The sequence below is a fragment of the Bactrocera oleae genome, chromosome 3 (genome assembly GCF_042242935.1).
Source record: "Bactrocera oleae isolate idBacOlea1 chromosome 3, idBacOlea1, whole genome shotgun sequence".
NCBI classification, from domain to species: Eukaryota; Metazoa; Arthropoda; class Insecta; order Diptera; family Tephritidae; genus Bactrocera; species Bactrocera oleae.
This window is the reverse complement of record NC_091537.1, coordinates 87174597-87193590: the sequence shown is the minus strand read 5'-3', so window position 1 is coordinate 87193590 and position 18994 is coordinate 87174597. Positions and strand designations below refer to the sequence as shown.

The 18994-nt window shown below is 34.0% G+C and overlaps 5 protein-coding genes and 1 non-coding gene across 14 annotated transcripts; 4 read left to right on the top strand and 2 right to left on the bottom strand.

Moving 5' to 3' along the window:
* Positions 1 to 162: 162 nt before the first annotated feature.
* Positions 163 to 3502, top strand: Tif-IA (RNA polymerase I-specific transcription initiation factor RRN3 homolog Tif-IA). The gene is made up of 8 exons (XM_014232621.3): positions 163 to 764; positions 833 to 1314; positions 1377 to 1501; positions 1570 to 1826; positions 1901 to 2034; positions 2376 to 2551; positions 2613 to 2862; positions 2923 to 3502. Exons 1-8 carry the CDS (start codon positions 546 to 548, stop codon positions 3161 to 3163), a joined length of 1884 nt encoding a protein of 627 aa, XP_014088096.3. The 5' UTR covers positions 163 to 545; the 3' UTR covers positions 3164 to 3502.
* Positions 2360 to 6043, bottom strand: LOC106616132 (zinc finger protein ZFP2). 2 transcript variants are annotated; one of them, XM_036359800.2, is made up of 7 exons: positions 5885 to 6043; positions 5681 to 5830; positions 5515 to 5624; positions 4921 to 5448; positions 4653 to 4850; positions 4289 to 4588; positions 2360 to 4236 (listed from the first exon to the last, which is right to left on the bottom strand). In XM_036359800.2, exons 1-7 carry the CDS (start codon positions 5894 to 5896, stop codon positions 3510 to 3512), a joined length of 2025 nt encoding a protein of 674 aa, XP_036215693.2. In that variant the 5' UTR covers positions 5897 to 6043; the 3' UTR covers positions 2360 to 3509. The 2 variants fall into 2 exon arrangements, with proteins under 2 accessions (XP_036215693.2, XP_036215694.2); XM_036359801.2 differs by lacking the exon at positions 5885 to 6043 and having other exon boundaries at positions 4921 to 5471; positions 5681 to 5822.
* Positions 6044 to 6302: 259 nt separating this feature from the next.
* Positions 6303 to 7953, top strand: LOC106615614 (deoxynucleotidyltransferase terminal-interacting protein 2). Its single transcript, XM_014231924.3, has 4 exons — positions 6303 to 6591; positions 6649 to 6989; positions 7478 to 7642; positions 7698 to 7953. The coding sequence occupies exons 1-4, from the start codon at positions 6408 to 6410 to the stop codon at positions 7905 to 7907; spliced, it is 900 nt and encodes a 299-aa protein (XP_014087399.3). The 5' UTR covers positions 6303 to 6407; the 3' UTR covers positions 7908 to 7953.
* Positions 7152 to 7336, top strand: LOC118680428 (small nucleolar RNA U85). Its single transcript, XR_004975970.1, has one exon. It is a non-coding gene; the product is annotated as a small nucleolar RNA U85 (small nucleolar RNA).
* Positions 7898 to 9460, bottom strand: Nubpl (NUBP iron-sulfur cluster assembly factor, mitochondrial). Of its 3 annotated transcripts, XM_014231936.3 has the most exons (4): positions 9321 to 9460; positions 8931 to 9026; positions 8734 to 8875; positions 7898 to 8668 (listed from the first exon to the last, which is right to left on the bottom strand). In XM_014231936.3, the coding sequence occupies exons 2-4, from the start codon at positions 8961 to 8963 to the stop codon at positions 7956 to 7958; spliced, it is 888 nt and encodes a 295-aa protein (XP_014087411.2). In that variant the 5' UTR covers positions 8964 to 9026; positions 9321 to 9460; the 3' UTR covers positions 7898 to 7955. The 3 variants fall into 3 exon arrangements, with proteins under 3 accessions (XP_014087411.2, XP_014087427.2, XP_069963234.1); XM_014231952.3 differs by lacking the exon at positions 8931 to 9026 and having other exon boundaries at positions 9321 to 9445; XM_070107133.1 differs by lacking the exon at positions 9321 to 9460 and having other exon boundaries at positions 8936 to 9016.
* A 57-nt stretch (positions 9461 to 9517) lies between these two features.
* Positions 9518 to 18900, top strand: Slmap (Sarcolemma associated protein). 6 transcript variants are annotated; one of them, XM_036359784.2, is made up of 5 exons: positions 9552 to 9665; positions 10326 to 10569; positions 12278 to 13917; positions 14021 to 14680; positions 15293 to 18900. In XM_036359784.2, exons 3-5 carry the CDS (start codon positions 12280 to 12282, stop codon positions 16787 to 16789), a joined length of 3795 nt encoding a protein of 1264 aa, XP_036215677.2. In that variant the 5' UTR covers positions 9552 to 9665; positions 10326 to 10569; positions 12278 to 12279; the 3' UTR covers positions 16790 to 18900. The 6 variants fall into 6 exon arrangements, with proteins under 6 accessions (XP_014087318.3, XP_036215677.2, XP_014087325.3 ...); XM_014231843.3 differs by lacking the exon at positions 10326 to 10569 and having other exon boundaries at positions 9518 to 9665; XM_014231850.3 differs by lacking the exons at positions 9552 to 9665; positions 10326 to 10569 and adding an exon at positions 9954 to 10192.
* Positions 18901 to 18994: the final 94 nt, after the last annotated feature.

Below are 18994 nucleotides of genomic sequence, written 5' to 3'. Positions count from 1 at the left end.
TATACAGTAATAAAAAATCAAGTACTCACTACTTATTTAAAAATTACTTGTATTTCACTGGGCCATTCTGTGGCCGTCAAAATACATCCCTGACGGCCTGCTAATACCATATATATTATACTAATATACGTTCTCTGGTCTTTTTACAACACTAGTTTTGACATTTACCAAATTTGAAGAAAATTTCCGCAACGTGCTTTTTAACTTTTCTCGCACACGTCTGCAATTATTTTCAGATACGACTTAATCGTCGGAAAACCAAAAAATTTGGTTTTTTTAAGTTAAACAAGAAATGTTAGGAAATTGTGAAGTAGAAGTAACGAAGTTTAGTACAGGTGAAGTTATTCAATTAAAGCGCGGAAGTAAAAGAACATCACATACACTTGAGTTTCATAAAAGTATACACCCAGCTGCGGCGGAGGTTAATCACATTTCAGTGGTACATTCTTAAATAGCCATCCCTATTATAGCCCATAAGTGACGTTTTACAAAATATTTGTAGAACTAGTGGGTTTCGCTTTGAAACGAAATTTAACTGTGCAATAATGTCGTCGGTATATAGTGCTAAAACGGGGCTTTCGTCCATACTAAAAGCATATTCACCGGCTGAACGAGAAAGGGCTAAAAACATAGCCATCAACAAGGTTCGTTTTGAGATACCCAAACAAAAGGGTATCTTGGATGCAGTCGAAGCCGTCAATGAACACAACAACTTTCAGCCTTTAAATGAATTTGTATCATTTCTAAAAGAAACCGAAATAAGCGTAAGTATATTGTGTACAGTATATACTAATATACATTTATTTTATTCTTTTTTTCATTACAATTGTAGGACATTGAATTTTCACAAATAATGTCGGATGCACACAAATTAATATATGATCTAAGTCCAAAATTTACAAATCTGGTAGAGGCACTAATCTCGCTATCATGGACAAAAAGACAACCAGCGGCATTGAAGGCTTATACAGAATTTTATATAGACATTATGGTTGCACACAATAAATATGTGGAATTCGGCATACCAAAGTTGATTTCACTGTGGATACCAGCTGATGGCGATGAGGCAATGTGGCCAAATGGCACGCCAATAGATAATGTTAAGACAGAATTAGAGGCTATACATAACTTGCTGGATCGCATTTTAACTGCCATACCTATGAGTTTTGAAGCGGTGCTGGAAACTATTGAAACTAGGTTTCCATATTTCAAAAGAACAACACACGTAATCGCCGGTTATGTACATAACGTGCTTTGGTTAACTGAATATAAACCCATTTTCACAGATTTCGTCATGCAATTGTTAATGCAAAAGTAAGTTAAATATTTTGTATGAAAGATTTGATGGTGTCAATTTGAATTTTTCACTTTTTTAGACTGGTTATGCTGGATGTTAATGCACCAAGAAGTGAAATAGAGGAAATAGAATGTGAGGATGATGAAGAGTTGGAAGAAGAGAATGAAGAGCAAGAAATTTTTGAAATGGACGATTGTCAAAAATGTTAGTATAAATTTTATTTTAATAATTTCTTAAATTTATGTAAGCTAACAACGCTTTCTCACTTTCAGCTACTACCGCTAATCAAAAGTATGAAGATATGTTGCCGATGAAGCATGCAATTGCGCATACACTCGATATTTGCATGGAGAAAATGTTTAATTTCTTAGATACAAGAAACCCGAATGTACTCAACGCTAACGCAGAACAACGACTGCAATTGAACAAATTTTGGAAAGTGCTGCTTACAGCTTTTGATAATGTGATATTGCCTTCCCACAATACGCACCATGTGCAGTTTTTATTATTGTACTACTCTAGTTTTAAGGCAAGTTACCTTTTTTAAAAGCCGTAATATATATTTTAAAATAATTATACTTTTGCATTTACCTAATAATACAGAACACAATCGCAGAGGCTTTTCTACAATCACTCTGGGACAAAATTAAAAATCCAAATGTGTCGGCAGTTATACGACAGACAGCAGTCGGTTATATAGCCAGTTTTTTGGCGCGTGCAAAATTTGTGCCACTACAGTAAGTGTTAAATATTTTTTTAAATATTATTTTGAATTTAATGTTATTTTAAATTTTTACATTTTTTTTTTCAAAAATATTTTAAATTTTTACATTGTTTTTTTAATATTATTTTAAATTTTTACATTTTTTTTTAATATTATTTTAAATTTTTACATTTGTTTTTAATATTATTTTAAATTTTTACATTTTTTTTTAATATTATTTTAAATTTTTACATTTTTTTTTTAATATTATTTTAAATTTGACTTTTTTTTTTTTGATATTATTTTAAATTTAATGTTATTTTAAATTTTTACATTTTTTTTTTAATATTATTTTAAAATTTAATATTTTTTTAGCATACTAAAGTACTATTTAAAAGAACTCTGTGATTGGGCGCATCAGTATATTCAACGTTGTGATCAGTACCGTCAAAATGGTTCCTTGAAAGCGAACATTGTATTTTTCTCACTGTGTCAAGCGGTTTTCTATGTAATAGCATTTCGTAGTCGCGATTTAACGGCTGACAGGAAATGTATGTTTTTCTTTACAATTTTCAAACACATATATCTATAATAAAAACTTACAATTTGCAGGTTTACTATTCTTACAATCTCTACAACTCTCAGCAATAGTTACTTGCAACTTTAATCCACTGCGCGTCTGTCTGCCTGCAGTGGCCACTGCGTTCGCTGGCGTAACGCGCGCCTATCAGCTAGCCTATTGTCATGCGATATTAGAACGAAATGCACGTCGTAAATTAGCAACAGTGTATGCTCATGATACAGCTACACCAGAAGAAACACTTGACACATTCTTCCCATTTGATCCGTATTTGTTGAAAATGTACGTATTAGTTATTGTTGTGTATGTAATTGAAATGTTAATACTTTTTTGACATTTTAGGTCAGAGAGAAAAATCACACCACACTATCTGCAATACCAAGCCAGTGAAGCTGAGGAGGCATCCGTAGTTGCCAAACATATGTCGCCGTTGCATCAACGCAAACGTGGCGATTCCGAAATGTGTGATGATATTGATGATTTCATAGTAGCTGATAAGCGGCAAAAAATTATGGATTTAGCGCGTAGTCAGGAGCGCGAAGCGCAATTCACATACGGACTATCGCCGGGTTTTCATATGTAAATGGACTGATATTGGCGTATTGATGCTGTTTCCATTATTTAGTAACTTTGTTTCAAATGTTGCGCTAGGTTTATTATTTACAAAACCATACTTTTTTATGTTTAAAAGTTGTGATTTTTAGTAATTTAATTTTTTTTGTTTTGATATTTAACCTAAAATATTTGTGCAACAAAATGTTTAAGCTACTTTAATAGATACTTTAGCGTTAAAAGTATAGACTATTGTAAGACTTGTAAAAAATATTAATTTTCCATATAACAATGAAATTATTTGAGTTTGATATATTGCATTATATTATACAGCAGTGAAATCAAAATAATATGCATACAATGAACTATAGTACGCTTTATTTTTTATTGGTCGGTTTCAATTTCTGTATACCATGTTTCACTTTTAAATGTGCGATTCTCTGGCCAGAAGTGCGGAATCCGAGCTCACAGTGCTCACATTGAAACGGCTGCACACCGGTATGCAGCCGCAAATGCACATTGAGCGCCTTCTTAGTTAAATAAGTTTTCGCACAAACGATACAAATGTGTTTTGCACGTTCTGCGTTGTGTGTTAGCATATGCTGCTTCAATGTACTACTCAAACTAAAACTTTTATTACATGTGGTACATTTCTGTAAACGCTCACCTGTATGCACAACTAAATGACGTTTTAAATCGCATTGTTTACGGAATTGACACGCACAAATATGACATTTATGAAGTAGCGGTAAATTTTTCGCGTGCTTTTCAATTATATGTTTCACCTTTGTTGCACGACTTTTTGTTATTACTTTAAATTCCACAATTTTAACGGAGGCAGGATTTGTTGCGCTCGATACAAACACTAAGGCATTAACTATATTTCTTTCATTCGGTGACTGATTGGATTTTTCTGTGTTTTGTAAACGTTTCAAGTGTGTCAACATGTGCGCTTTACAACGCGCTTTAGTCTCAAAGCCACGCGCGCAATAAGTGCATTTGAAGCAACGAAGAACAGCCAAAGCGGAAATGCGTCGTTTACGGTTATAAATTCCATGATATATGCGACGGTGATCACGTAGTATGGAGGAATTTGAAAAATGTCTGCAAAAACGAAAATTAATTGACATTTAAGATAAAAGTAGTAAAAAAAAACCTTTCGCATGTAATGCATTTCCATTTAGATACCGTACATCGTGTACGCGTACGTCGTACGTGTTGCAAAACATTTGCTGTTGCTGTTATGCAATCTGCAGCAGAAGAAGTTGGTATTTCGCAATTGCTTACAGTGTCATTAGCATTTGTACAGATTTTAGGTGTCGGTAATAGTTGTTGCAAAAATTCAGAGTCCGCATCAACTTGTTTATGTTTGTGGGAAGTAAGTGCGATGCTGCATTTGAACATTTCTTCGCATATTTTGCATTTATATGCGACTTGACAAATTTGCTCGTGGTTGCTAAAATCATTAACAACAAAAGTATATATTTATTTATTATTAAATGTATATATTAAAAAAATACCTCATATGTTTGTCCAGCAATCGCAGTGAACTAAATCCTTTACTACAAACTGCGCAGGGATAATATTTTGCCAGTATGCCTTGCTGCTCATCTAAACGATGTATCTTTATATGCTCATGCAGTTTCGATTTGGTGCTGAATGCACGCTCACACAATCCACAGTTGTAGGGCCGCTCGCTTGTATGCACGCGTCGGTGTCTTAAATAATTGCAATTATTTATTGATTCATATATGGTTATAGTTCACATATTTTATGTAATGTGCTAACCTTATGTAATCGTATGGTTTTCGAAATTCTTTAGCGCAAAATTCACATATATATACAGCATATCCATCTTTCCTTACAGTGCGCTGCACACTCAGGTAGCATTCAATGCCATGTGCATTTAAACGATCTTTAAGTTGCACCTCATCGATTGTACGTTGGTCTTCTTGTTGCTGTGTTGGCACTTTACTAAAATCTTTGTGGTTGTGTAAAACATTTGTGTTTGTTGTATCTAAATTCTCTTCAACTTCCAAAACTGGCGTTTCTAAGGAATTCATTTCCATTTGAAATGTTTTCAATTGTTCCAAAACGCTTTGAGTTAATGCCAAATCATCTTCTTCTTCTAGTTTATCAAAAGCAATTTGAGATTTGTTGCCATCCTTGTGCACCAAATTTATGTGTCTGCTAAGCTTTTGTTTGTTCCCATACACAGATGGACAACGGTCGCAAGCGTAGCTTTCTGCATGTTCTAATGTTTTTGACGGATGCACCTTTTCAGCATGTAAACGTAAATTACTTTTTTGAGCAAAGCTGTTTTGAAAAAAGTTTGACTTCTAACTATATTAATATAAAATATCTGAAAGATTCGTGACTTACCTGAGTGGACATTTATTGCATTGGAATCGCTTTAAATTTAAATCGTGTTTCTCTAAATAGTGCCGTCGCATTGAGGAAGTTTGTGAAAAGCGCTTGTGACATTCCGAGCACTAATCAAGCAAATAATGTTTTATAAGTTAATATATAAAAATAAAATCTTTTTTACCTCAAAGGGTTTATTTGGCAAATGCACAACTTCATGGCGGCGTAAAAGAGATGGTTTTGTAAATCGCTTATTGCAGATATGACATATAAATCTGCCTGCTTTATGGTTAATTAGAGATCCTTGATTACCAGTAAGACCTGTATTGTACCGCTGTAAAATTAAAGATTTCATTGACGTTGTTTTATAATAATTTAAAATACATACGCTGTCATCCATAATATCTAATGAATTTTATACCATTGAAATTGAACAAGTTTAATTTTTCTGATTGATTTAAATGTACTTCATTAGAAATTATTTTTATTGTTAACATAAAACAAAACAAATTTATTTTCACGCAAAACAAAACAAAAAGGCGGCAGAATCATATGGGAATTCGGCAATTTGACATGGTTACCTAATTTTTGTTTTTTTTGTGTTCTATATTACTTAACTGATTAAAAATATTCTTTTTTTTTACCTCTTAACTTTACGTAACATGGAATTTTTAGAAAGAAAAAAAAAACACCTAGAATAAAACGTATGATTTAAAAAATTATTTCTCCAACTTTAAACTTATTATATTTGTATGTTTTAATTAAATAATCTGGCAGCATTTTCATTTTTGACATTTATGTTTTTTCATTTACACAACGTTTTCCAAATTCACGCGTGTTTGGCAGTGAATATTTTATTTTAATATTTCCAAATTTCAATGTAAATATTTATATTTATAACAAATTTAAAAATGTCTTTATTTGTTTTGGATACCGCTGGTGATACAAATTTGCTAGAACGTGCATCACATGGCACCGCTACAGTTGAAAGCAATACACAATGGCGTACTTTGGAAGAAGGCGTCAGAAAAGGTCTTGAAGCGGTCAACGAAGAAGCAGAAGGGGAAAATGATGTTGAAGATGATGATTACTTTGGTAATTAAATTAAAGTATAGAATTTCAAAATCAATTCATTGTACAAATTAATTTCAGGTTTGCCACCACCCAACGTTGACATTTCACAAATCATCAAAGAGGAACTGGCAAAACTGCATACACCTAAAAGTGATATTGAAGAAAAATTAGATAAACTTACTGAAAGAATTGATTCGGTCCTCTTGCAAATGAAGGAAAAACCTATAAAAATTCCCGAAAGAGGTTACAATAAAATGGATTTTTCCGATTACAATCCAAGGACCGGAAAGTTTGATGTAGAACATCAAGTTAAAACTGATGTAGAGAAGGAAATGGCGAAATCACAATTAGTACCTGGTTTTGGTAGACTAAAAGAACTACCGTTCCTTACTAAAAAGAAACAACGGGAAATTAATAGGGTAAGTTATTCACTGTGTACAGTGAACATAATTAAATTATATAAAACACAAATCTTCTGATGATATATTCGACATCTTAAGCTGCTACTTAAATAGTGTGGTCGTTGCCTTTTCGCATTGTTTGAAGAAGATTTCATCTAAAGACTCGTGCATAATTCGCAAGCAAAACAATAGTTTCACCCGTTGTAATCTTAGCAGTTGTGTCAGAGCTTGTGACAACTGCTGTAAGGCCGGCGGGACAGTAATGTTTACAATATTAGACTGTCAACGGTAATTAAGTTTTATGCCGATGATTTAATTTGGAACACACATTAATTAATTTTTTGAAACGCACTGTTTTGTCAATATATGTATATATAACATGAAATCTTCCGAGATGCCTTAAGGTACACATTGATGACTTCTTTAGTAAACTGAATGTTCAAAAAAAGTATTATTGCTTGCGCTGATTTATTAGAATTATTTATTAATAAATTCTTTCTGCAAAGGTTGAGCGCTCTAAAACGAAAGGTCCTGGATGGTATAACCTACCAGCTACAGAACAGACAGAAGAAACAACGAATGAGCTTAAAATACTCCAAATGCGCTCCGTACTTGATCCTAAGCATTTCTACAAGAAGAATGATCTGAAAGTCCTGCCAAAATATTTCCAAGTAAGTCGTATTTAGGCTTAAAAAACAATTAATAAACATAATGTGGCAATTTCAGATTGGCACTGTACAACATTCGCCTTTGGATTACTACAGCGAGCGTGGAACACGTCACAAAAAACGTTCATTAGTGGATGACTTGCTAGAGGACGAAGCTGCGCAAAATTTTACAAAGCGAAAGTTTAAAGAAGTTATTGCACGTCGTGAAAAATATGCACATCGCAAAGCGATGCAAAAAATGAAAAAGCAGAAGAAAAATAAGTCTTAATTTCTTTTCTTAAATAAAATTGTGTTAATAAATTAAAACATAAAAATATTATTTATTTTCCTGCTCCCCGGTTGCGCTCTTCTGCAGCGCCTGCACAAGAGATTCTGCTAATTTTTGGTAACTTTTTGCATACTCTGTCTCTGGATATTTAATTACAGAAGGTACACCATTATCACAACATTCTGTAATATTTCCATCTAATGGAATGGATGCCAAAACATTTGTTCCAATTTGTTTAGTAAAATAATCGGTTGCATTCTGGAAAATTTCCATTCGCGTCTGACAATTGCCACAAATGGTATGACCCATGTTTTCAGTCAAGCCTATAATCGGTACGCTCAATTTACGATACATTTGTGCACCACGCAGTGTCACTTCTAACGCTGCTCTTTGTGGTGTACTAACTAATAACACGCCGGCTATTGGCACATTTTGAGCAAGTGAAAGGTGTACATCACCTGTGCCGGGTGGTGTATCCACAATAAGTATATCAAGTGGAGACCAAACTGCGCCTTTTAAAAGTCGTTGCACTGCAGACATTACGAGAGGACCACGCCATATTATTGCCTCCGATTGTTTGGCAAGCAGGCCCATTGATAGACATTTAACACCGTAGTTAATTGGTGGTATCATCATATTATTTTCATCAACTAAAGGTTCTTCATGTATGTTCATCATTAGAGGCACAGATGGTCCAAATATGTCTGCATCCAATAATCCTACATGTTTACCCATATTTGCAAGACTAACAGCCAGATTGACTTAAAATATAAATAATATACAATATATAGAATATTATTTGAGCACTAGTTAGCATGTCACATACCGGCTACAGTGGATTTGCCTACACCACCTTTTCCAGAAGCTACAATCACTATATTCGTAACACCTGGCAGTGGCGCTTTTTTAGGTAGACCACGCGCCATAAGTTCCTGTTGTTTTGGTGTCAAATGCGTAGCAAATGATCGCTGAAAATTACAATGTGTGAATTCAGGAAAGCAATATTTAATTATGTTATTGTACCTTACATAAATATAGCAATTTGGCTCGAAGCATCTTGCAGCAAAACAATTGTGAAAATTAAATTCTAACACGATGTAAACAAAAATCAGCTGATGGCTTTTATGGGATGCATAGAGATTTATAGCGTGTACACATCCATCAATATTTTGTAATTTGTATAAAATTTAAAAATTGTTTCAATAATAAATATTGTTTGTAAATGTTGTTGTTAAATAAAATGTTTGTATAATAAATATGATAATATATTTTGCTTTTCAAGGTTATGATATGGTTGCAATACACTTACGAAACTTCAGAGATTTTTTTTATTTTGTTATTATATAATAAAATTTATATTGAAAAACTTAAAAAAGATCTTAATAGTATAATAGACTTTTTATACATACTTACGAAACTTTAAAATCAAAGTTGACCTATTAAAAGTCGGCGAAAGGATTTTCCACGCAATAAGTTTTAGTCGCAGCCATAAAAAACAACTATCTTATCACATACTTCAAGTTGTATTGACAATATGGCAACACTTTGTTACGATTTTCAATCAATTTCTTCTCTTCTGCACGAAACGACTGAAAAAATTCCTGTGAATATAATAAGAATTAAAAAATACGAATAAATAGAATAATTTTACGTTTTAAATGCGATACATTCAGTTAATGTTATCCAGTTACAAAATTTAATTTAATTAAAAAAAATTTCTAATTAATTGCGAACAAAGTTTTGCAAACGATTTGTGAGGTGAGTGTGTGTTCATGTAGATATTATGTGTGTTGTTGTAGCAAAAGTAGTTGTGTGGACAGGGCAGGCAGAAGAAACAGCCATATAGAATCAACGACGTCGGTGAGGAGTAAGCAGCGGGAATATAAAGGAACAGCGAACAATAGAAAACGAAATACGAGATTGTCAGGTTTAAAAAGCGAGCGTGAATAAAGAAAAGAAATACAATCGATTATATGAAATGCGAAAAAATATAGGCAATGAAAATATATTTAAATCAGGAAGAAAAAAATTGAATACAGTAAATATAGCCGTAAAGTGCCAAGTGCCTATATACCAACCAAGAAAGATAAACATGGATGAAGTAGAAACTCTGTGGCAAAACAGTTAGTGAGATAACAAAAGGGCAACAACAGCGAACAGTTGCCCATAACGACGTTTGTGTCACAAGTGCAATTAAACTCAATTAAGCAATTTAAAGTTGAATTAATTTATATATTAATTTGGTGTGTTGTGCATAAGTTGTCTTATAACTGGAGTTGGAATAAGTAAGCACAGAAGTGCCAAACCGAGCATATTTTTGTATAGTGAATATCCCCGCCACCAATAGTGTTTTAGTCGCCTCTTAAATATTCGTTAATTGCGCATAATAAAGAATTTCTACTTTGTCATTTTGTGCAGCAGTAAAACGCTACTCGTCAACGACAGTGTAGTGATTACTCGGTCAAATTGTCTTGCGGAGCCATTAACATTATAGCCATAGTACCATTGTGTCAGTGTAATCGACTCGTACCAAAAGCCACGGGTGGAGTGCAGCAACGAAATACATAACAAAAACATATATAGTGACTAGAGTGTAATAGAAATGCAATTTGCTGCATAAAAGCGGGTCTGTAGCAGTTGCAGTTTTGCTGGTATGGAACTGGTCAGTGTATGCGCACAGCGTGTTTGTCGCTTCACATTGCACGCCATAAGTGGGAACCACTATAACTCACATTTTACAAACATTAATATGCAGGTGCTACATTTATGAACAACATTAGTTTGCTTTTTTATTGAACACATTTTCAAATTGTATTTTGCTTCAAATTTAATCAGAAACTCATTCTATCTCAATTATACTCTCCATACAACTTTCTTTCTTTCGTCATTGGATGTTATCGATACTTATTGCATATTAATGCCTTTTTTTCATTTCTAGCTTAGTTTTTGGTGTCCACGTTGCCATTATGTATTTTCTGGTTTTTATTGATGCACAGTTATGAGCTATTTGACATACATATGTACGTTAAGGTGCTGTGCCAAACATAGTGTATTTATATGCTAATTTTTTTAATATTATTTTGACTATTATAGAAATCGTATTTTTTTTTAGTTATTCAAAGCTTAATTTACTTATATGATTTTCAAACGTTGCTGTTTCGCTGACACTTCACGAAAAAAAGTTTGTATAATTTAACATAAGATTGGTCTTCGATTTGTTGACAACGAAATCAAATATAAATGACACAAATCAGTTGGGTTAATCATGTAAAAATACTTACCCTTCGAATTAAATAATTAAATCTAAAAACTAGCTCCATTTACCATATAAAAAATATATTTACAATTTAACATGTACATACATATATGTATATATAAATATATTCTTACAACAATATATGTAAACACAAGTATATGCATACATAATTTTACCAGACATTCTTGCTATTTTTAAAGAAATATGTTTCCCAACTTATTTCAATGGTTTGTGTGAGAAAGCAATTCATTGTGAAGTATTATTTGTTGAAAATGCAATATGTTTCAAGAGTTTCTGGGTTATTGCCTCTAGTATTCATTGTATGGATACTTGTTAGTTTGTTTACTTTACGTGAGCATGCAACACGTTCAGCTTGTGCTGACTATAAATTTATGTGTATGTACATATGCATAATTATAATTTTTAGCGTAGAATCTATAAACCACGTTAATTAAAATAACCAATATTTATCAATTTGATAATATTTAACTTAAGATTTATACTAAATTTGTTAATCAATTATAAAGAAATAAAATCCACATAATAATCGTTTTACTTTATGTTTGGAAAACATAACCTGAAAATTTTAACCTAAATAAACAAATGGTCAATTTACTGAGTTAATTTTTCTTTTTTGAAGCACGATTTTTGTTTATATAATGGTTGTTTGTATCAATTTCGATTTTAGAATTTCTAATTCTAATAAATTTCGATTCATTAAAAAACAAAACAACGTGTTCAAATGGCGGCGTTTACTTACTAACTATGCATACCTTTGCTCATAAATGATTTATTTCTAAAAGCAGCACATATAACACTCGATGAGTAATGTTTATATTTAAAGAAAAAAAAGAAAAATAAAAAATTGTATTTGACAACCAGCAGTGCTGAAAAAATATATTTTTTAAATTAATACCTGGTGCTTTTTGCTACTTAATTTTTTAACTGCAATTCACTTACTGCACTTAATGAAATTTATGTGTGTACATAGAACGTCATATCACTGCTTCAATATTGCTGATGAGTTGAAATGTTTTTTACGCACATACTTATGTTTATTATTTTGTAATATATTTTCTATAACTTATTGTGATTTAAACAATTTTCGCTCCAGGTATGGTTTTAGCCAGCAACGAATGGCTCAACAATAGCGAAGATGAACAAAAGAGAACATCGGGAAGCACACAAACAGCAACAGCAACTAACACAACAGACGCAGGTAATCGCGACATCGCAGGCACAACGGAAGTTCTTGCAAGGACGACAGAGATCACCAGCACTAATAATACAGCAATTCCAGCAGTCCCAATTACAGCACCAGTAACAACAACGGGCACTGCCAACGCAAATAACGAAATTATGTCTGAAAATCCAAATAGTGAATCGCATGATCAACAAGAGCAGTTAGCGCAACAACTAAAAAATAATATCAACGATATTCTGCCTGCCGCAAATAACGAAGCGAACGATGAGGTGTCTAGTACACGAGAAGTTGTCAATAATAATAGGGAAGTGTTGAACTGTGATACTTCAAATACGAATGCGAATACCGCTAATGCCAATAGCAATATTAATTCCAGCATTAGTGACAATAGCGGTGAGAATGGCAGCATTACAAATGCCAATGAGAGTTCAGCCCAAATATCAAACAGTAACACAAGCACCAATAATGCCAACTTGTACTCGAATCCAAGTTCAAATGCGAGCACCCTACAATCACCCATTGTACGTCAATCGAAAGCGGTTACTATTACCACAGGCACTGCGCTGTCGGGCGGTAATTTGCCACTCAGCAGTCCCATTACACCGCAAGCGTTAAGCAGCGCACTTCAATCCGTTATGAATGCTAGCAATAATGTCAACTCTGCCAATGCAGCGGTGGGTAATCTACAAAATACTTTTCTAAACACAATAGGCATGGATATTGGACAGGCTGCGAAAGAGTTAGGCACAGCTTTCGTTAGCGGTTTGGTGGAGGCACAAACGAATATAACAAATAATGGTAGCAATGCCGTACAAAATGTGGGTACCAGCAGCAATGCCAGTATGAATTTGGAGACGGCAGAAAACAATGGTCAAGCGAAAATCATACTCCTCTGCGAGGCCAACTCACATCCGTTCCAGACACGTACCATAAACCTCACACCAAACATCGAATGTAAAGTGGGTCGTCTGATAGCAAAGAGTAAAGCATCCGAATCGAATGCTATATTCGATTGTAAGGTATTATCACGTAATCATGCCGTGTTATGGTACACGGATGATTGTAAATTTTGGGTGAAGGATACAAAATCATCAAACGGTACATTCATTAATGAAAACAAACTTGGCACTGAGGCGGCAGAGCTGCATTTCGGTGATATTGTCAAGTTTGGCGTTGATGTGCTAGAGAATTCACGCAAAGAGGTGCATGGCTGTATTATTGCTTTTGTAAAGCTGTACTTGCCGGACGGCCGTGAAGCGATATCAATCGATGCGACTGCACAACGTTCACAGTACTCGGGCGAAGATCGTATTAGCTACGAGGAAATGCATCGCTTGAATTTGTACATGCAAGAGGTCTCGCAGCGTGAGAAGGCGCTTAAATCGAAACTTTTCAATATACAAAATGTTTTGGATGCGACGCGTAAGAATTCGGCGCTATGCTGGCAGTCGCTCATTGCCGAGGACCAATTATTGCACCGCATCAATTCGCTCGAGAAGAAATTGCAAATTATGGAAAAAAATGTGCCAGAGAGCGTACTGCGAAACGAGGTACTTAATTATGGTGAAAAATATTAATATTCAAATTATAAATATACATACATATATAAATTCTCTTGCAAAAATTATATTTTTGGTTTCTATTTTATTTAAGGTAATAAAATTGCTCGAAGATAAAAACTCATATCAACTTACAGCCAAAGAAGCCTTACGCAAAGTCTACCAAGAGCGTTGTGATGCACTGCAAATGCTCTCAAAAATGGAATTAGCATACGCAAACTCGGATGGTGAATGTAAAATCTTACGCGATCAAATAATGAATACCAAGCAATCACTGCAGGATGTCAATACGCGTTTGCAACGACTCGAAACCGATTACAATGAATATAAAGAAGATGCGGAACGCAAGCAACAAGAAATCAAAGAGCAAGAAGAACATCGTCTCGCTGAAATGTCCGAGAAATTGCATCAACGCGAACAGGAATGTGATGATTTGCGACGCCGTGTTTCCGAATTCATGCTGCAGCGTGCTGAACTGGTAGATGAGGAGGAAAAACGGGCCATTGAGAAGCTAGACGCAGCTATAGGCGACATGGATTTGGGAGATGATGACGACGATGATAATGAAGTGGAAGAAAACGACGATAATGAAGATAATGAAGATAAATTTGATGAAGGTGATGGGGAACACAAGGAAGATGGAAATGAGAAAGATTCTAGTTACAAAGAATTGCGTTCATCGCGAGTGACGAAAAGCCTTGAGATAATGAATGGCGTGGGAACACAATTCTCGCATAGCAATGATGAAAAGGAGGTAAAAAATTTAAGATCGGTGATGTTTAAACAAAAAAAAAAGTTAACTTCGGTTGCACCGAAGCTAAAACACCCTTCACAAATATCAAAGTTTCCATACAGATACTTAATTTTGATCGGTCAGTTTGTATGCAACTTTATGCTATAGTGGTCCTATCTTAACAATTTCCTCGGAGATTATACTGTTGCCTTAAGTTATAATCCGTGTCATTTCGTAAAGATATATTGCCAAATAAAAAAGTTTTCCATACAAGGGCATGGTTATGATCGTTCAGTTTGTATGGCAGCTATATGCTCAAGTTGTCCGATATCGGCGGTTTCGACGACGAAATGAGTTGCTTTATCGGTGGGAAAAAGACGTGCGCAAAACTTCAGGTCAATATCTCATAAACTGAAGAACTAGTTCGCATATATACAGACAGACTGATATGGTCGTCATGCTGATCATTTATATAAGTAATACATACATATATACTTTCTAGGGTCTCCGACGTTTATTTCTGGCTTAACTTACTTTGTTCAGGATATAAAAAATTGTGTGATAACATCATTTTAAAATTTTGATTGCTTTTATATACGAAAAATATACCAAGTATCTTCCGCTTTTCTCTAGGTCTTAAACAGTACGTCCAGATCTGATGTTTCACAAAAAGAGGATAAGCAAAAAAGCAATGCCAAGGAGTCCACAATACTCAAATGGCTGCAAAATTCGGATTTGAACCAAAAAGAAGGTTCCATTGATATCTTTAAGGCGATTTGTAATGAGTCGGATTCGAGTGACGAACAAGATCTTCCATTACTTGAAAACGATGTCGTCATCGATAGCGAAAGTGGTATTGGTACCTCAATGGAGGATATAAAATTAAAATATAAAAAATCGAAAAATAAATTACAAAGCGTACAGAACATTTTATGTCAATTGGTGGAGACGGAAATGTCAAAAGAGTTCTACAAATCACCTTGTGCTAATACAACAGAGCACAATGCTGCAGATACAGAAAATGAGGCTTTAAAAGAAACACGCAATGAAGGGGGCTGCGCACCCATGGATAATGAACAGAAATTGTTATTACTCAAACGTAGCGTAGCCATATTGAGTGAAGCATACAAAGAGATATGTGACAATCTGAACGAACATGAGTTACAGAAAGCATTGATCGAAGACGCAAAGGAGCTGTCACCGCCACCTGCGATCACGGTGCAAACACAATTCCAAAGTTATGCACCGTCATTCAACACCAGTGCCACTTCGGCCAATAAGCTGATACCACAAGATACTTTGAAGCCACTAATAGAAGCTGCTGAGGATGAAGATGATTTGGTTGAAAATAAATTACAAACAGAGCAAACAGCGAATGATGAAGCGCAAAGTGAAGAATGCGTCACAGTGACTACACCGTCCACAATCGTTGCGAACGTTATAGCAGGCGAAGAAGTGACTTTAAGGGATGAAGTGCGCGCCTATAAAGGACAGATCAAGGAATTAAACCTTAAGCTAGAGCAAGTCGAGAGTGACGCACAAAATACGCTTGAAATAATGCAAATAGAATGTGACACATACAAAGAAAAACTCGCTGAATTATCAAAAGTTGTGCAAAAAGCCTGCGAAGAAAAACAGGAACTCGAGTTATTGCTTGATAAACGTGCGGTCAGGGTAGAAAACGTACAACTGCAAGCAGAACAACAACGCGCCGCACTTGACGAACACAGTGACGCGGAAACGAAGGTACCCGTTAGCGTAGCCGAATTGTCAACCGAAGTTAGGGTCAAGGAAACGGCTAGCACATTGCCTGAGCGAAGCGACGTTGAATTGCAAAACGCAGATAATAAGCCATACACCGCGAGTACATTGGAGTCCGATTTCGAAACGCAGCTGCATGATGATTTGGCGGCCTTAAATAGCAGTGCTTTGCAACGCGAAGAGGAGCTGATCGTGTACAAAGAGCGATTGGAGAAGACACAAAACGACAATCTGCAGTTACGCAACGAGATGGCGGAGCTGCTACTGAAATCCGGTACACAAGCGCAAACGCATATGGTCAAGCAATTGCTGGCTTACGGTGTCGTGGTGGTGGCAATTATCGTTTACTTTATCACAATGTATTTCTAAGGCGGCCCTTTGCTGCCTTCTACGCGGTATCTGTCAAAATGGTAAGCAATTCGATATGTGGAGCAAAGAGATAAATGCAATATATAAAAAATGCATTAGTATGGAAGCTAAATTCAAGAAATCCGAATGAAACGAACAAATATATGGTGGCAAATATTAGAAATGGAAAATTTTGCAAAAAGTTGCGATTAAACTGCTGTACAGTGTACATACAATTAAAGTGGCTCGCTACATACATGTAATGCGATAAACAGTCAGTTTGTGCTGCTGGTGGCATAAGCTATATGCAACTCAACATGTAGCGCCCAAATCTAAACCAAATGTTAGTTCAAATTAAAAAAAAAAAAAACAATATGTTTTTCATTATAATACATTTTTCTAAAGCAAAAATTTGAACTAATATGCGGCAACATGGCAAAATTTTCGGCATATTTTCTTGCCCAGCATAGATTTGAAACACACACACTCATACGCCACAAGTAAAATCCATAACAATGTGAAATAATTAGATCCATTACGAATTCTTGTAGATATTAGCAAACTTTTAGTTTGTAAACAAATTTAAATTGCCACAAAACAAAAACATATTACTAAGGTAATCGAATTAAGCTAATTAAACGCATATAAAAACAAACACCAATACATATAAAATGAAAGCTAAATTAAATAATATTAAATATATAATGTGTACAATATATAGCTTTAATGACAACACAGAAAAACAAGCATAGGCTAAACCAAACGCCGAAATATATGGTCAACATTAAGAGTGTGCACAACAATGAGTGCAAAAATAATTTTGTGAAGCAAAAAAAAAATATTATTTATGATAAAAATGAACTGTATAAATTTGTGTGTGCATGTGTGCATTTAAATTAAGTGTGGCGTTTATTTTCAGAAAAAAACAAAAACGAAAACTTTGAAATACATTTAAAACACTAAACTCTAAGCCCCACTCATCTCTGCTGCTTGCTTGGCTGTTACCTAATTGCTGTAGCATTCATAGTGCGTTGCAATTAAGCGAATATTGCATTTGTTTAAACTTAATTTAAATTATTGCATACGTAGACTCACAAAAAGAAATATATATAAGCCTTTATGCATATATATATAGTAAATAGTAAACACGCGTACATTTTATAGGAACACGTATTCGTAAATGCTATTATGAAATCGTAACACAATCACAAAACTATATGCTTATTCTATACTCTTACGGCGCTTATTTAACATTTACATTAACTTACATTCATATTTACATACTCGTATTTACTATAATAAAAAATTATTATCATTTGCGTGATTATAACAGCAAACATGTACGAAAAACCCGTTTATGTTTAATACATTCACATATTTTTCGAAGTACATCGTTCAGCAATTTCTAAAGCAGATCACGCCATAATTCAATTATTATACATTTAACATTTCACCTTATTTTTGACAAAACATAGGTGTTAATGTGCGTTAATACTTTGCTATACTTGTAATTCTACAATTTGTTATGCTACACTTCATTTGCTGTCTCAATGTACCCAAAATATATTGTTTTATCATTAAAACCCAATTACTTCTAAACCGCTCGCCCGCTCCACTACAAATATGATTCGCTTTGAATTATATTGCAAAACCATTGTTTGTTTATTGAAAATTGCTGGTAATTTCTGTTGATTAATTATAGAAAAAAATAACACCTGATCTGTTTTTGTTTATAAATTTTAGACCGCTTTACACTAACGCATAATGTGTGTGTGTGTATGTGCTTGTGAAGCAATGCAGCTGTTTTTTTTTTATTTAAAAATTTGCAAATTGTGTGCTCTACATTAATTATTGATTATTATCTACTGCTATTATCATAATATTATTTAAATTGTTAGTTTTTAGTTGAAATTATTATCATAATTTGTAATAATATAATTTTATAAAACAAAAAAAAATGTAATATGCAAAACAGGCGAAATATGTATGTAATATTATTTGAAAATTTTTGCGTAAATTATGTAGTGTATTTTATATGCTATTAAATGCGATACACAACCAATCACGCATCTTATTGAAATCGAAATACGAAATATAGAAGATAAAGAAATCACGAATAAAAACAATCAAAATTCGTATGCGAGTGTATGTATTATTTTCTTAAGAAAAATTAAAAAAAAAACATTCCTAACATATATCACTTTTACAATAACCGACGGGAACTTG

Bases quoted from the DNA above. Each gene is read 5' to 3' on its own strand.
- Tif-IA (XM_014232621.3), top strand. From the start codon at position 546: ATGTCGTCGGTATATAGTGCTAAAACGGGGCTTTCGTCCATACTAAAA. The intron at 765-832 runs GTAAGTATATTG...TTACAATTGTAG, and splicing joins TAAAAGAAACCGAAATAAGC to GACATTGAATTTTCACAAAT. The intron at 1,502-1,569 runs GTTAGTATAAAT...TCTCACTTTCAG, and splicing joins AATGGACGATTGTCAAAAAT to CTACTACCGCTAATCAAAAG.
- LOC106616132 (XM_036359800.2), bottom strand. The intron at 5,449-5,514 runs GTAAGTCACGAA...TTTTCAAAACAG, and splicing joins TGCAATAAATGTCCACTCAG to CTTTGCTCAAAAAAGTAATT. The intron at 4,851-4,920 runs GTTAGCACATTA...CAATTATTTAAG, and splicing joins AAACCATACGATTACATAAG to ACACCGACGCGTGCATACAA.
- LOC106615614 (XM_014231924.3), top strand. From the start codon at position 6,408: ATGTCTTTATTTGTTTTGGATACCGCTGGTGATACAAATTTGCTAGAA. The intron at 6,592-6,648 runs GTAATTAAATTA...AATTAATTTCAG, and splicing joins TGAAGATGATGATTACTTTG to GTTTGCCACCACCCAACGTT. The intron at 6,990-7,477 runs GTAAGTTATTCA...CTTTCTGCAAAG, and splicing joins AACAACGGGAAATTAATAGG to GTTGAGCGCTCTAAAACGAA.
- Nubpl (XM_014231936.3), bottom strand. From the start codon at position 8,963: ATGCTTCGAGCCAAATTGCTATATTTATGTAAG. The intron at 8,876-8,930 runs GTACAATAACAT...TGTAATTTTCAG, and splicing joins AATTGCTATATTTATGTAAG to CGATCATTTGCTACGCATTT. The intron at 8,669-8,733 runs GTATGTGACATG...TTATATTTTAAG, and splicing joins AGGCAAATCCACTGTAGCCG to TCAATCTGGCTGTTAGTCTT.
- Slmap (XM_014231843.3), top strand. From the start codon at position 12,280: ATGGTTTTAGCCAGCAACGAATGGCTCAACAATAGCGAAGATGAACAA. The intron at 13,918-14,020 runs GTACTTAATTAT...ATTTTATTTAAG, and splicing joins AGAGCGTACTGCGAAACGAG to GTAATAAAATTGCTCGAAGA. The intron at 14,681-15,292 runs GTAAAAAATTTA...GCTTTTCTCTAG, and splicing joins ATAGCAATGATGAAAAGGAG to GTCTTAAACAGTACGTCCAG.